Below are 14,098 nucleotides of genomic sequence, written 5' to 3'. Positions count from 1 at the left end.
AGCATGTACTCTCAATTTACTTTCTTTCTCGGTATTGGCTAACACACTTCCATAGTAAAATTGTTAATGGGTCATGCAGCAAAAATCTTGGATTAATGAGTTCGACTTGTTCATGGAGCAGGTTGCGAAGGTTGGTGGCCAATAAAACAAGGAGAACATTTTGACCTTGCTGGAGTAGATTGTGGTTAGTTACTTACTGAAGCAATTTGAGTCTTTTTTCTTTTTTTTAGAGCAGTTGATAAAAACCACTGATGTAAAGTCCTTAAAACATGCTGCTCTTCATTTCTTGTGGTGGAAGGTCTGTTCGGTAGTTTTGTAAATGGTTTTACAACTGAAATAATTTCCTTTTAAAAAAGTCAGTTGCAACTAGGATTGTAGATAAAATGAGAAACAAAACTAAAAAACTAAAACTAAAAATCTTCTTTAAAATAATAATAATAATAATAATAATAATAATAATAATAATAATAATAATATGAAAACTGAATATACCACCCCAGCCCAAAACAATAGCACAATTAAGGCTGTGCATACTCAGCTGCCACAGAATGAACAGTAGCAATTGGAAAAGTAAAATGTAACAGGAAGTAGGAGGAGAGAAATGAATAACTAGCTGGTACCCTAAACAAGAGGGATGCGGGTGGCGCTGTGGGTTAAACCAAAGAGCCTAGGGCTTGCCGATCAGAAGGTCGGCGGTTTGAATCCCTGTGACGGGGTGAGCTCCCGTTGCTCGGACCCAGTTCCTGCCAACCTAGCAGTTAGAAAGCACGTCAAAGTGCAAGTAGATAAATAGGTACCGCTATAGCGGGAAGGTAAAAAACGTTCCCGTGTGCTGCTCTGGTTCACCAGAAGCTGCTTTGTCATGCTGGCCACATGATCTGGAAGCTGTACGCCGGCTCCCTCGGCCAATAACGTGAGATGAGCGCCTCAACCCCAGAGTCGGTCATGACTGGACCTAATGGTCAGGGGTCCCTTTACCTTTACCCTAAACAAGAACACTTGCATATTATTAATGTTACTCATTAATAAGAGTGCAAAGAGTGCTTTTTGAGTACAAAGCACTTAAAATGCCTTCTCTGAGGAACAATAATATTTCAAAATTCAAGATGCTTTAATTGGAGCATTTGGTGTTAAAAGAGTCTGTGATTTGAGCAAGGGAATGTAGAAGATCTCATGTTCAGTGCTCAGCAGATGTAGTTAAAAAGGGTCCCAGGTAGCAAGCCTGGGAAAGCTCTTGGAGAACCTCCATCCCTCAGAATGGGCACTACTGGACTAGTTGGAACAATGACAGTTGAGACAGCTTCATATGTTAAACAACATACAGAGCCAGTTAAACTGGGGTCATATGACAAAAGCCAAGTGTATGGACCATGGTTCTGTCATATCAACTTCAGCTCTTTCCTGCTTCCAACACAAGCACTTGAAATGACCGGATGATACTAATTAACTTTGCAGAGCCAGAAAAGAAATTCTAAGATGGGTTGCACTAACTGGCACTATGTCACAAGCTGTTAATATTGTCCTATTATTGCAGGGATGTCGCTTGTAGATAGGTATTTCTGTAAAGCGTGGAGCCCAAAACCTGTTACTGTTTTTGCAGCAATTGGTAGCCAGCCATTAATCTAGAATGTTCTGTATGCAAATACTGGTGTAGTCACTCTTCAGATGGCATTTTTAAAATAAAGTCCTGGTAAGTAGCCATCTGGCTGACGAGCCTACTTTGACGACATATTTTATGGTATACTTAAATGCTTGGATTCCATAGTTTTATTGATCTTCTAAACCATATGTTCAGATGCTTTAGACAAATTAATATTTTGATGACAATTCTCAATGTACCTTTTCACCTTGTGTTGGTAATTGATTTTTATTTTTTGGAAGGGGGGTTGCTGCAGATCTACAATAAGGCCAACACATCACAGGCATGGTCAAAAGAAAAAGTACTTTTCAAATTGTTACAGGTGTTAAATCACAAAGCCAGTGGGGTGCTATCTGTTAATATCATCTTCAGTGTGACACAATGAGAATCAGTTGTTCCTGGCTGCCATTGTTACAGATTGCATTCACCATAGGAAAGCATGTGGTTTTTGCATATTCATTTATCTGCTGTGCATCCTACTGCTAGATTTTCCAGGTCTATCCTTAAGTTAAGCAGAAAACCAGTGTGTATTTTGCCTGCATATTTTTTTAGGACCATTCTCACATCCTCGTGCAAATGTTTTTGATGAACGACTTGGATAAAGACATTGAGGGATGTTTATCAAATTTGTGGATGACACTGGACTGGGAGAGGTAGCTAATGCTGCAGAAGATAGAACCAGGATTCATGGTGACTTTAACTGATTGGAGAACTGGGTCCATACTAACAAAATGGATTTCAGTAGGGACAGATGTCGGGCAGAAAGAACGAGCAGCACAAATATGAAATGAGGGACACTTGGCTTGTTTGTAGTACACGTGAAAAGGATCTAGGGTTCTTAGTAGTCCATAGGCTTCATAGGAGCTTCAGCAGTAGAGTGCAGCAGGAGAAAAAAGCTAATTCTATTCTAGGCTACACCAGCAGAAGTACAGTGCCCTGATCAAGAGAAGTAATACTACAGCTCTATTCTGCTTTGATCAGACCCCACCTCAAGTACTTTTTCCAGTTCCAGGCACCACAATTTAAGAAGGATATTAAATAGCTGGAACATGTGCAGAGGAGGTGACGAAGATGATCACGGGTCTGGAAATCAAACCTTATGAAGAACAGTTGTGAGAACTGGATACGTTTAGTCTGGTAAAGAGGAGACTGAGAGGAGATATGATAGCCATCTTCAAATATCTAAAATGCTATCACACGGAAGATGGAGCAAGCTTGTTTTCTCCTGCTACGCTAGGCTGCACTGGTGGTCAAGGCACTTGGGTACACTTGAAATGACAGTAAAGCAAAGCATCTTGGTAACAGCAGGGTAACAGCGCTTGGTCTTGGTTTGACTTCCTTTGGAAGAATTTTACTTGCATCTTATTGCCTTTTGTGTAATATTTGAGTTGTTCTATAAATGTAAAGGTTGAGAGCAGGGCTCTTTTCCCATCAGAAACTCATGGGAACTCAGTTCTGGCACCTCCTAGGTGGGTGCCATTGCCATTACATTAAACTAGCCAGTCTGTAATTTCACAGTTCCTCCCTGGATCCCTTTCCAGTCCTTCCGAAGTTGATCATAGTGACTAGTTAACATTTTTGTTAGATGATCAGCAGTTTCACATTTGAATTGTTTTCAGAACTCTGAAGTAGAAGCCACCTATATCCAGTCACTTCTCAGTCTTTAATTTGTCGATAAGGCTTAGAACATCATCTCGTCACTACTATTGGCCTCAGACTCCCTTCCTGGAAAAGGGATTTGCCTTGTATCTTTTGCGGTAAAGATAGATACAAAGAATTGATGCAGCTTCTCTACAATCTCACTTTCCTCGTTTGGCACACATTTGACTCTCTTGTCATCCAAAGGTTCTACTGCCTTCCTAGCTGGTCTCCTGCTACTAATGTGTTTACACAATCTTTTGTTGGTCTTTGTGGGTGGTTTTGTTTGTTTGTTTGTTTTAGCAATGTGTGCCTCAAATTATTTTTTTAGCATCCTTATTGCCAGCTTGCATTTCTTTTGCCAGAATTTGTGTTCCGTTTTGCTGCACTCATTTGGACAAGACTTCCATTTTCTGAAGGAAGCCTTGTAACCTCTAATAGTTTCTTGACTGCTCATTAACCACATTGACATCATCTTGGCCCCACTGGTACTTTTTCTGTTATGCAGTATAGATTTTAGTTGAGCTTTTTTATTGTGATTTTGAATAACCCCCAACTGTTCTTGGGAGATTTGACCCTCTTTGCTTTGCCTTTCAATTTTCCTTTTCACCAGATCCATCATTTTTTGACGTTTTCTCTTTTGAAGTCCAATGTGACTGTGTTGGACCACTGTCCAGCAAACCATGTAGGCAAGACCTAACATTTGCAACCTTTGTACAATGCAGACAAGTCGCCATGCATTCAGCTACCCACCACAAACCTACCAGTAACTACAGTGAGGGGGGGGAAGTATTTGACCCCCTGCTAAATTTGCCCATTAGCCCTCTGACGAAGAAATGACCAGTCCATCATTTTAATGGTAGGTTTATTGTAGCTGTGAGAGACAAAATAACAACAGGAAAAACCCCAGAAGCCCAGAAGACAAAAGTCAGAGATTGATGTGCATTATAATGAGTGAAATAAGTATTTGATCCCTTTGGAAAAGATGACTTAGTACTTGGTGGCAAAACCCTTGTTGGCAATTACAGAGGACAATGGAGAGTCTTCTGCACTAGGCTCCAAGCCCTGCTGCCAAACTAGCACAGTTGCCTAACTGACATGGTTGCCTAACTGACTTTGTCCTGGGTGCTTCCCTCTTCCTTGTAGAATAGGCTCCTTTGCTTAGAGAAGGCATAGGCAAACTCTGGCCTTCCAGATGTTAGGGACTACAATTCCCATCATCCCTGACCACTGGTCCTGTTAGCTAGGGATGATGGGAATTGTAGTCCCAAATGTCTGGAGGGCCGGAGTTTGCCTATGCCTGGCTTAGAGTGCTCTCTCTAGCCTGGAGTACTTTGTATTCAAAAGCAAAAATCTTCCAGAAATGGGCCATTTTAGTACCATCTGTGCCAGTGATGGCCAAACTTGGCCCTCCAGCTGTTTTGGGACTACAGTTCCCATCATCCCTGACCACTGGTACTGTTAGCTAGGGATGATGGGAGCTGTAGTCCCAAAACAGCTGGAGGGCCAAGTTTGGCCATCACTTATCTGTGCATTTTCTCCCAACCTTACAGCAGAGAGAGGCAGAGTGTGTGCAGACACTATGTAATCCGACAGTGTTCTTTTCCCTGGTTCACAAGTATAATCCACTGGCAGATAGGAGCCTTGTCTGCTTAATGGAGGGCAATACCGATCTCATTTCATTTTGGAGGCTTGGTTGTGGTCTGGGAGGGGGGCATTTCAGTTGAATTACTGAAGTGAAACAGAAGGAGAGTAATGAAATGATTAGGAGAAGGGGCTTAGTTGTGGAGTGTGTTCTTTATATTTTATTTTTAAAGTTTTTTAAAATAAAAAACCAGACCCTTTTGAAACTGCTGGTAGTTTTGGAAGCAACAACAGAGCTCTGCTCACCACCAGCTGTTCTTCTTTCCCACAGTCAGTCCAGGAAAGAAGAATGGAGGTAGTGCCTCTAATAGGTGCTTAAAAATAGGGGGGGGGGAGGAAAACTGCAAGGAAAAACCCACAAGGACTCCCTGATGCAGTTGCAAGCCACCTGCTCCTGAAATATCTACCCTCAATTTGTCACCTGCGAATGGCAGAGGTCAATTGTTCCTCGCTCTGGATGGGAGAAAGATTGGGTAATGTGCCTTGTGTGTTACTACCAAACTCATCTTCTTCCTTCAGAAAATCTCTTCCTCTCAGCCTCTTACTAAAACTTAATTGTGAATCTAAGCTTTTAGAAAAAATGGTGGTGCTAATACGTGGCTGTTACTGAAATCAGAATAATTCCCTATAAGAGTGTACTCAGGTGGCTGAGTGCAGATCAGTTTGGAAGTGAAACTTCTTCATCCAAAATTAGGGTAGTGGATTCTACATATTTGATGGGCATTGTAGGTATGCAGAAGGGCATATGTTTGTGAATTAAAAGAAAATAACTTTAACATTATTTTTTTTAAAAAAATAAAACCCAAAAACTGAATGGAAGGGACCTATGAGCTTACAGATTGTTTATGGCAGTTAAACATATAGTGAGAAAGAGTTTAGTGAAATCAGAAGTCATGCAAACTGTGTATGTGTAGCAATCAAATCTATGGCTGAGAACCATGAGGCACATCATTGCATATCTGTAGTGACGTTTTAGATGCGCAATCTCCCCCTTTTTATTTGAAAGTTGCCAATCATGATTTATGGTCTTGGTCCACAGTTCCAGTTCCGAAGCTTGTCTCTCGTCCGCATTGCTGGCCTGGAAGCCTGTGAAGGGTTCCACAGGCTGAGCATGCAAAGTAGTGGGTAGTAGTTGGGCAGATGGTGAAGCAGCTCAGTTTGCTCCCAAGGGACAAGTTGCGCATATTGTGGAGCTAGGCCAGAGTTGTCGGCTTTACAGGCCCCATGGGATCCTATTGGTTCTTTCAGTCACCTGACTCCTCCTGGGATGTAATCTGCCACATCGCTGTCCACCCATCTGCACTTGTGGCACTGCAGAGCTGTTAAAATTAGGCCAGCAATTCCTGCTGCTTGCAGGGAATAAGATGCCTTGGCCCTACTGCCAGAGCCCCAGCTGCCTTATATCTAGTTTCATCCTTGTGTATTTAACGAGAGATTTATTTACTGCATTCAAGTTGTGCCAGTAACCAGTGAATGTTTGTTGGGAAAGTGATGTGATACTTGACTGAAAGAGGGCAGAGTCTGACACTGGTTGTATAGTGGGGCCTCATGTCCACCATATTTTTTCCTGTACAGTGGTATCTCCAGTTACAAACACTTCAGGTTAAGAACAGACCTCCGGAACTAATTAAGTTCGTAACCCGAGGTACCACTGTATTTGCATGTTACAAAATTGGCACTGTGCTCATAGCATTCAAAATTTGCCAGGCACATTTTGCACATGGTTGTCAGCCACTTGTGACCAAGTGTAGATGTCCGGGTGCTAGGATGGCACCTGTTATTTCCAACATCTGGAGGTGCATGCCTAGGGATCCTTGGGTCATGCCTGTTTTCACACGCTAACAGCACATCCTGTAAAATGCTATCTGTGGTATTTTATCTGCACAACCAGAAAAATTTTTAGTAACCAAAAGATTGTATTGAAAAATATGACTTTTGAGCCCTCTAACCCGAAAATGGCAACTAGACATTCCATTTTGGCGACTGTAACCCTGGTTTAAGGAACCATTTGGTACCTAGCTTATATATCTGAGTTTCTAACAGTGTATACCAGTATGTACCATTTCCATAGCACATAAAGCAACCCTTAAGATATTCTTTTTATTTTTATGCACATTTGTAGCCTTTTAATACACATTTTTGTGAATGGGAGCCTCTGTGTGCCTGAAAAGATTACTTGCTCAGAAAAGCTTTGTAGGCCTATGTTACTACAATACCCTTTTCCAACCCTGGCATTTCCACAACGATATTCCAGCAGCTTGCCAGTAAGATCTATAAGATGAGAAATTTTCTATTAACTTGATAGTCCATTAAACAGGGACTATCTGAACTGGGGCTACCTCCTGGGACATGCTGTGTTTTAAAATGCAGCGCCAACCGTTCTGCTTGTTCTTGATTTCAGAACCTTTTAGCTGAGAAGGTGGAACAACTTATGGAATGGAGTTCAAGGCGCTCAGTCATCCGCATGAATGGAGACAAATTCAGGAGATTTGTGAAGGCTCCGCCTCGCAACTATTCGGTGATTGTAATGTTTACAGCTCTCCAGCCACAGAGGCAATGTTCTGTTTGCAGGTACGTTTATACCCTTGGAAGCAGAACTTTCTGGTCTTCTTCTCTTTTGATCATCTGCCTTCAATCAATGTTTTCACATTTATCAGTTCTTTATCAGTTATGTTGTCAACTCACATGTTTGCGTTTATCTGTGAGATACAAGTTGAATGTTAATTCATTAGTTTCTATATTCAGAGGACATTTTGTGCTCCATTTACAAATTGCAACAGTTGGGTGCTCTTTAATTTCAGGTTCTTTGGGTTACATACGTATGTACACACACACACACACTTAAAAAAGGCACTCATTATTTCACAAGTTGACTGACTGGTTTCTTCAGAGATCTTTGCCACAACTTAATACAATTTCAGGGCTTTTCGTAACATTCTGCAGCCTTCCTTCTATTGTTTGCACTTGGTTATTGCTGTGGAAAACGTTGCTCAAGCCAATTTAACAAGATGCTCCTTAAAAGTTGCAAATTTTAATCTGCAGTAGTGTAGATTGGATCTTGTTGTTTTGTAGGGGAGACACAGTCCCATGTAATAACCTGTCAATTAAGCAATCTAAATACGTGGGCACATAAAACATTGCTTTTCACGTTGCAAATGGCTGAGTGAGAACTTAGCTGTATGCCTTGTATACTTGCTGTTTTCCCTATAACACGTTGTTGTTTTTTAACTGCATATATTTTGTCTACACATCAATACGGAACCCAGATTCCCCATGGCACATACAAAAGTTCAACTTTTTTTAAGAATACATATGTTTTGGGGGGTGCCACAGGTATGCCCAATGTACAAGTATGCATGCAACATCAGAAACAGCTCTTAAGACATCCACTAAGGAATCACAGTTGTTACAACATTTGTCAAACTGTCAATCATCTGTGGCTCTTCCATGAAGTTACGCATTTCCTTTCCATGACTCCTTGTTACTGTTTGGTTTCACAATCAGCTCCTTTTTTCAGCATGTGAATTCTCAACAGGCCACTGCAGCTCTTTCTTAGAGTGACAGGTTGGCATGATGGAATTGGCTTTGCAGTTGGAATGTGGCTTATTGTTGCCGAGAAACTGTATTATCCTCGGTGGGCTGAAGTTCAGGAACAATCGGAACAGCTTTAAATAGTTGTGGTTCTGATTTTTATGCAAAATAGCCAGTAACACATTCCCTTATGTTGGTCTGTGCGTAAATCTTTTGTTACTAGGATTTAATGCTGTACAAATATTGTCATTTAATAAGAGGATACCATTTACTGCAGCGGAGGAGAAAAGGGCGTAAGGTTCATCCTGCTGTATGGCATAGCAAAGACCCTGAACACGTCCCATTAATTTCAGTGAAATTCATTTCCAAGTAAATATTAGGACCACAGGCTTAGTCATTTCTGCAGAATGCAGCTGGACATCTAAAATAAGAAACAATTAACTCATTGCTTCTAGTTCAAAACGTTTAAAACAAATGTGAAATTGAGATTTAGCTTTGCTGTAGGGTACAATATGAATTAAATGAAGCTGATGTCGCTGCACCTGAAAATAATAACATAAAACGGAAGTTACTCCAATCACCAAGTAATTAAAAGGCAGGAGCTGTACGTATAATACAGAAGATGAATACAGAGTGCTGTGTTCGGTGCGTTTTGGGTTTTTTGCTATGAACAACCTAATGGGCGGTATTCGACTAAACAGTTCTGCTAGTGCAAGCACTTTAGACAGTGTAACAGAACTTCCTCTCCCTGTGTTGCACCCCCTGAGTTCAGGGTTTCCCTCCAACCCTCCCGAGAAAATTTAGGGGTTGTATGGGAGTTCACTGCACGCCCCAAAGTACCTGCGCTAGTGGCAATGCTTAGTTAGATACTGCTGAATGCATTGCTGACTGAAGCTACTCTTCTGTATAGCTCTCTTAGACAAGAAGTTGTTTTCAAAGTAATTGTACACCACATATTAATATAGTATTTCTCATATGAATTTTTCCTTTTGGAATCTCTCTACTTTTTTAGCAAAACATTTTTTTAATAAGCATGCAACATTAACTTTCTGCATGGAACTGCTCTGAAACAGTCATATTTGATCAATGCATAGGAAATTTCAGTGGGCGGTTGTTTTTGTTTTTTCTATGTAGTTCATCCTTGGGCTTTTAGGTATTTCAGATACTGAGGATGCGTTAAGTTGTGAAAAGTTCATAATTCCCTTCAACATATGGAAATATTTTAAAAAGTTTTCCTTCCAAGGTTGCCCAGAATACCTCTGCCAGCAAGGCACATGATATATTTGGGGCTGAAATACGTAGCAGTGTGTTATTCTTTTAGTGGAAAGGATGCGATGTGCAGCTCTTTTTAGGAAATTGAGGCATGTGGTCACACCATTGGGTACTGAGTACAGTCATACCTCGGTTTAAGTAGGCTTCGGTTTGAGTACTTTCAGTTTAAGTACAGTGGTACCTCGACTTACGAATGCCTTGACTTCCGAAGGTTTCGACTTACGAAGTCGGCTAACCCAGAAGTATTTTCGCTCTGCGCGCATTCTGCGCCTGTGCAAAGCGCAAAATCGCACTTCATGCATGCGCAAAATGGACGCTTCGACATCCGAAGGTTTTGCAGCGGGAACGGATCGCCTTCGTAAGTCGAGGTATCACTGTACTCCGTGGACCCGTCTGGAACGGATTAATCCACTTTCCATTACTTTCAATGGGAAAGTTTGCTTCAGGTTAAATATGCTTCAGGTTAAGTACAGACTTCCGGAACCAATTGTGTACTTAAACCGAGGTACCACTGTACAGTGTATTGAGATTCTCGTTTTCATTTTTTTCCTTCTGAGAGTTTTGAGGCAGTACGACTGGGAAGACAAATCTTGCATGTGGGCAGTGCAAGTGGGAATCTTTAGAAGTCACTATCTTCTCCATGTGTTCCAAAAAAAAAAAGTGTGAGGGGAACTGGTGTGCATGCTTCCCCTCCCTCAATGTTCTTCCATACATCAGGCATGCTCCATGTCTCCTCTCATTTTGAAACTGGAATGTCTGAAGCGGGGTTATAAGCACATTCAGCTGAGCATGTTTAGATTGCAGTCAGCTACCCTGATAGCTCAAGGTTAGAAGTCTCCTTTAAATTGTCCAGATCAACGTGCATGGAGGTCAGAAGACTGAGATCAAGCCTGATTCTTGCGCCTCCACTCCTCCTACAGAGTTTATGCCCCTCCCACACATTCTTTTGAATGCATGAATAGAGCTGGAGTGACAGATGAATGGTTGAAGGACCAAGGCTTCAGTGCTTCTCATTGATCCATGTCCCTTCTTGGGATTAGCACAAGGAGAATGAATTATGCAAATTAAGTCAGCCCAGCTAATTTGCTGAACATACTCCAGGTACGAAGCACTATTTTAGTGCATTTGGTTTTTTGCAGAGATTTATTAGTATACATCCATTCATGGCTGACTACAAAATGCTACAGGATACCATTTGAGCATTGTTTTTCTCATCACTTGTCAAGAAGTCAGGAAGTTGGTCCTTGGGTCAAGTACCTCTCAAAAACATGTCAAATAAAGTGAGTCTAGTTTTTAGTTTTTTTAAGTCAGGACTCAGGTGACGCTGTGGGTTAAACCACAGAGCCTAGGGCTTGCTGATCAGAAGGTCGGCGGTTCGAATCCCTGCAATGGGGTGAGCTCCCGTTGCTCGGTCCCAGCTCCTGCCAACCTAGCAGTTTGAAAGCACATCAAAGTGCAAGTAGATAAATAGGTACTGCTACAGCGGGAAGGTAAATGGCGTTTCCGTGTGCTGCTCTGGTTCGCCAGAAGCAGCTTCGTCATGCTGGCCACATGACCTGGAAGCTGTACGCCGGCTCCCTTGGCCAATAACACGAGATGAGCACTGCAACCCCAGAGTCGGTCACGACTGGACCTAATGGTCAGGGGTCCCTTTACCTTTACCTTTACCTAGTTTTTAGTCACTCTTTTATATGTCATGGCTTCAGCATTTTAGAATCTGAACCGGTTCTTTATTCTCTGACCCTTTTTGTGTGACAATTCAGCTGTTTCCTTAGACCTCTTGGGGATGATATTTTGCCAAATTCCTCCTACGCATCAAAAGATTATTAAGTCTTGCTTATGACAACACACTGAGCTTGGCAGGCTTTCCAAATGCCCTGAAGTCCAGCTCAGCCACAGAGACTAGCCCTAGCTCTCCTCCCCTAGATCTGAGCTGATGGAGTAGGAAGCAGCGGCACGGGGTCATTGCAAAATGGATTTGCCTAGCCTTCATTTGAGATGGACAAGACTGGGAGAATGTCTAATTTTCAAATGGTTCCAATGACAGCAAGTGATATGGCTTCCTTCAGAATCAGGATGGTGCTGAGGTTGGGGTGCCTGACTAGACCAAGTAGTCAAATCTCCACTCAGCCATGACTCTCAGCCAGTCACTGCTTCTCAGTTGTTGAATGGATGAATTGAGGAGGGGGAGGACCAGCTGCACCACATTGAGCTTATTGGAAGAATAGGTGGGATATAAATGCAATAAAATAAATAAATGCATTTAAAAACAACAACAACTTTTTAAGGCTCAGCACAAACTCTGGAGGTTCCCATATTTTTTTCATTAGCCTGAAACAGCCTTCCTTCTTTCTGCATGTTAATGCAAGAACCTTTTCAATTTTCTCATTAGCATAAAAGAAAATAAAAACACAGTTGCCAGTGGTGAGCTCATTCTAGTTCCCCTCTATAATCCATGACTAGATGTATCACTTGAGGCTATTGATCATGTAAAGCTATTGTAAGAGGAAGTGTGAAAAGGAATTAACATGTTGTGTGCAAACGACCTTTATTCCAATGTACGTGGAGCACTGTTCGTGCATGCAGTGGTTTTCCCATTCGTTCACATATTTGGGAAAAGGTTAGATTGCATTCCCATTTGTTGCATGGAACTGTTCCTGCCACAGTCCTGCAGGGAAGCCTGGGCTTGCCTGTTGCTCACCAGGAGCTTTGCAGCACCTATATAAGGCTCAATGTATCAAGTAAGAGCTTAAGTGGTTGGTTAGAGCTAATAACTGATAACACCAAGGTTGCAGGTTTGATCTCTGTATGGAACAGCTGCATTGCAGGGGTTTGGACTCGATGATCCTCACGATCCCTTCCAACTATACAATTCTTTGATTCTATGACCAATGATAAAAGTTGATGTTTCACTCTCTTGATAGCACTGGAAGTAAATTTAGAAGCTTCCAAGAGGATTGTGGTAATATTATTTCTTAGAATACTTAGTCGGGTGCGCTGCAGCCTTTACCTAAAAGAAATAAAATATTGGCCGAACATTGTGAAAATAAACGACAAGAGTGGAAAGAGGATACAAATTAGTGTTCCACTCCTACCGTTAAAAAACATTGCCCTGTTAAATTCCAGTTCTTCGTCTTTGTACCATTTCTTCTATTGGAGCGCCGCCAGACAGCAAGCAATCAAATTTCTTTCCATCATCTGTATGACTGCATTATGTCCACTGATTCCACTACTGTCAAATCCTGCAACCATGTGCTTCAGCACCAGAAGCAGAATCACATTCCCTTTGAATGTAAATCTTATGCCTAAAGCTTCCCAGTGTGGACCTTTTGTTTGGGGTTTGCAGGAAGCAGAATTTGCAAGGAACAGTCAGTGTGATTGTGGGAAGAATCCTATAATTAAGTTTGTCATGAAGACTATGGAAGCATGATGGGAAGCTACTAGACTGAAAGTGAGTTTGAGAAACGAGCCTCCTTGGATTTTCTAGTGCTGCTTGTAGTGTTTTGATCCAGTGTTTTGATATTGCCAGGGAGGGAGACAATACGCTTAAAATGCAATCCTATGCATGCGTACTTTGAAGTAAGTCTCACTGAGTTCTGTTTGACTTACTCTGAGGTGTAGGAGTGCTTGGGATTTCAGCCTGATGATGCCACCCTCCCATTTTTGCTGGGATAAATTATTCCAAATTTAAAAAGTGCCTATGTAACCTTCCCCAACCTGGTACTCTCAAAATGTTATGGGACTGCAACTTCCATCAACCCCAATCAACATAGCTAATGGTGATGGGAGATGGAGTTCAAAGACATCTGGAGGGCACTAGATTGGGGAGTTCTGACTTGGGGCCAAATGTGTATTGATGTTTGCTTCTGTGTTGGTGCTCGTGCAATGGATGCTGATCCCCTGTCTGGGGAGAATATGGGTGAAAGAACAGGGGACTTGATTCTGCCCTTTCTGCTCTCCTTCTTACTGATAACCTGCTTTGGTCAGCACGTCTTCCAGCCCTGCCTGAATTGCGGTTAGGCACTGTTTTATGTGTGCAGCATCCCATCACAGCTGTGTTGAGCCCAGATATTTTGATCTTATAAAAAGTTGGAGAAAGGTACCTTTTTTTTGTCAGGTCCATCATCTGCCAATTTAAGCCAGCTATCTGAAGAAGTGCGCATGCACACGAAAGCTCATACCAATAACAAACTTAGTTGGTCTCTAAGGTGCTACTGGGAGGAATTTTTTTTTAATCTAACATGACTGTGTGAGATCTAAAAAAGGGATGGGCAGGAGGAATGCTACCATTGCTTGGTTACCTGAAGACCAGTTCTACCTACATGCAATTCGGAGAAGAGGTTGCTTAGAGGTCTGAATTACTTTCCCTTCTTT

At 41.8% G+C, this 14,098-nt stretch overlaps 1 protein-coding gene across 2 annotated transcripts in view; it reads left to right on the top strand.

Annotated features, from left to right (window-relative positions):
* The window catches only part of TUSC3 (tumor suppressor candidate 3), a 121,487-nt gene that overhangs the window by 31,662 nt on the left and 75,727 nt on the right, over nt 1-14,098 (top strand). For both annotated transcript variants that reach the window (XM_060278821.2, XM_088659242.1), the window contains exon 2: nt 7,323-7,492. In XM_060278821.2, the coding sequence (XP_060134804.2) occupies nt 7,323-7,492 (170 nt within the window). The remainder of the gene's footprint in view (nt 1-7,322; nt 7,493-14,098) is intronic.

The sequence above is a fragment of the Zootoca vivipara genome, chromosome Z1 (assembly GCF_965207765.1).
Source record: "Zootoca vivipara chromosome Z1, rZooViv2.hap1.1, whole genome shotgun sequence".
Lineage (NCBI taxonomy): Eukaryota > Metazoa > Chordata > Lepidosauria > Squamata > Lacertidae > Zootoca > Zootoca vivipara.
This window is presented reverse-complemented; position numbering and strand designations above follow the sequence as displayed.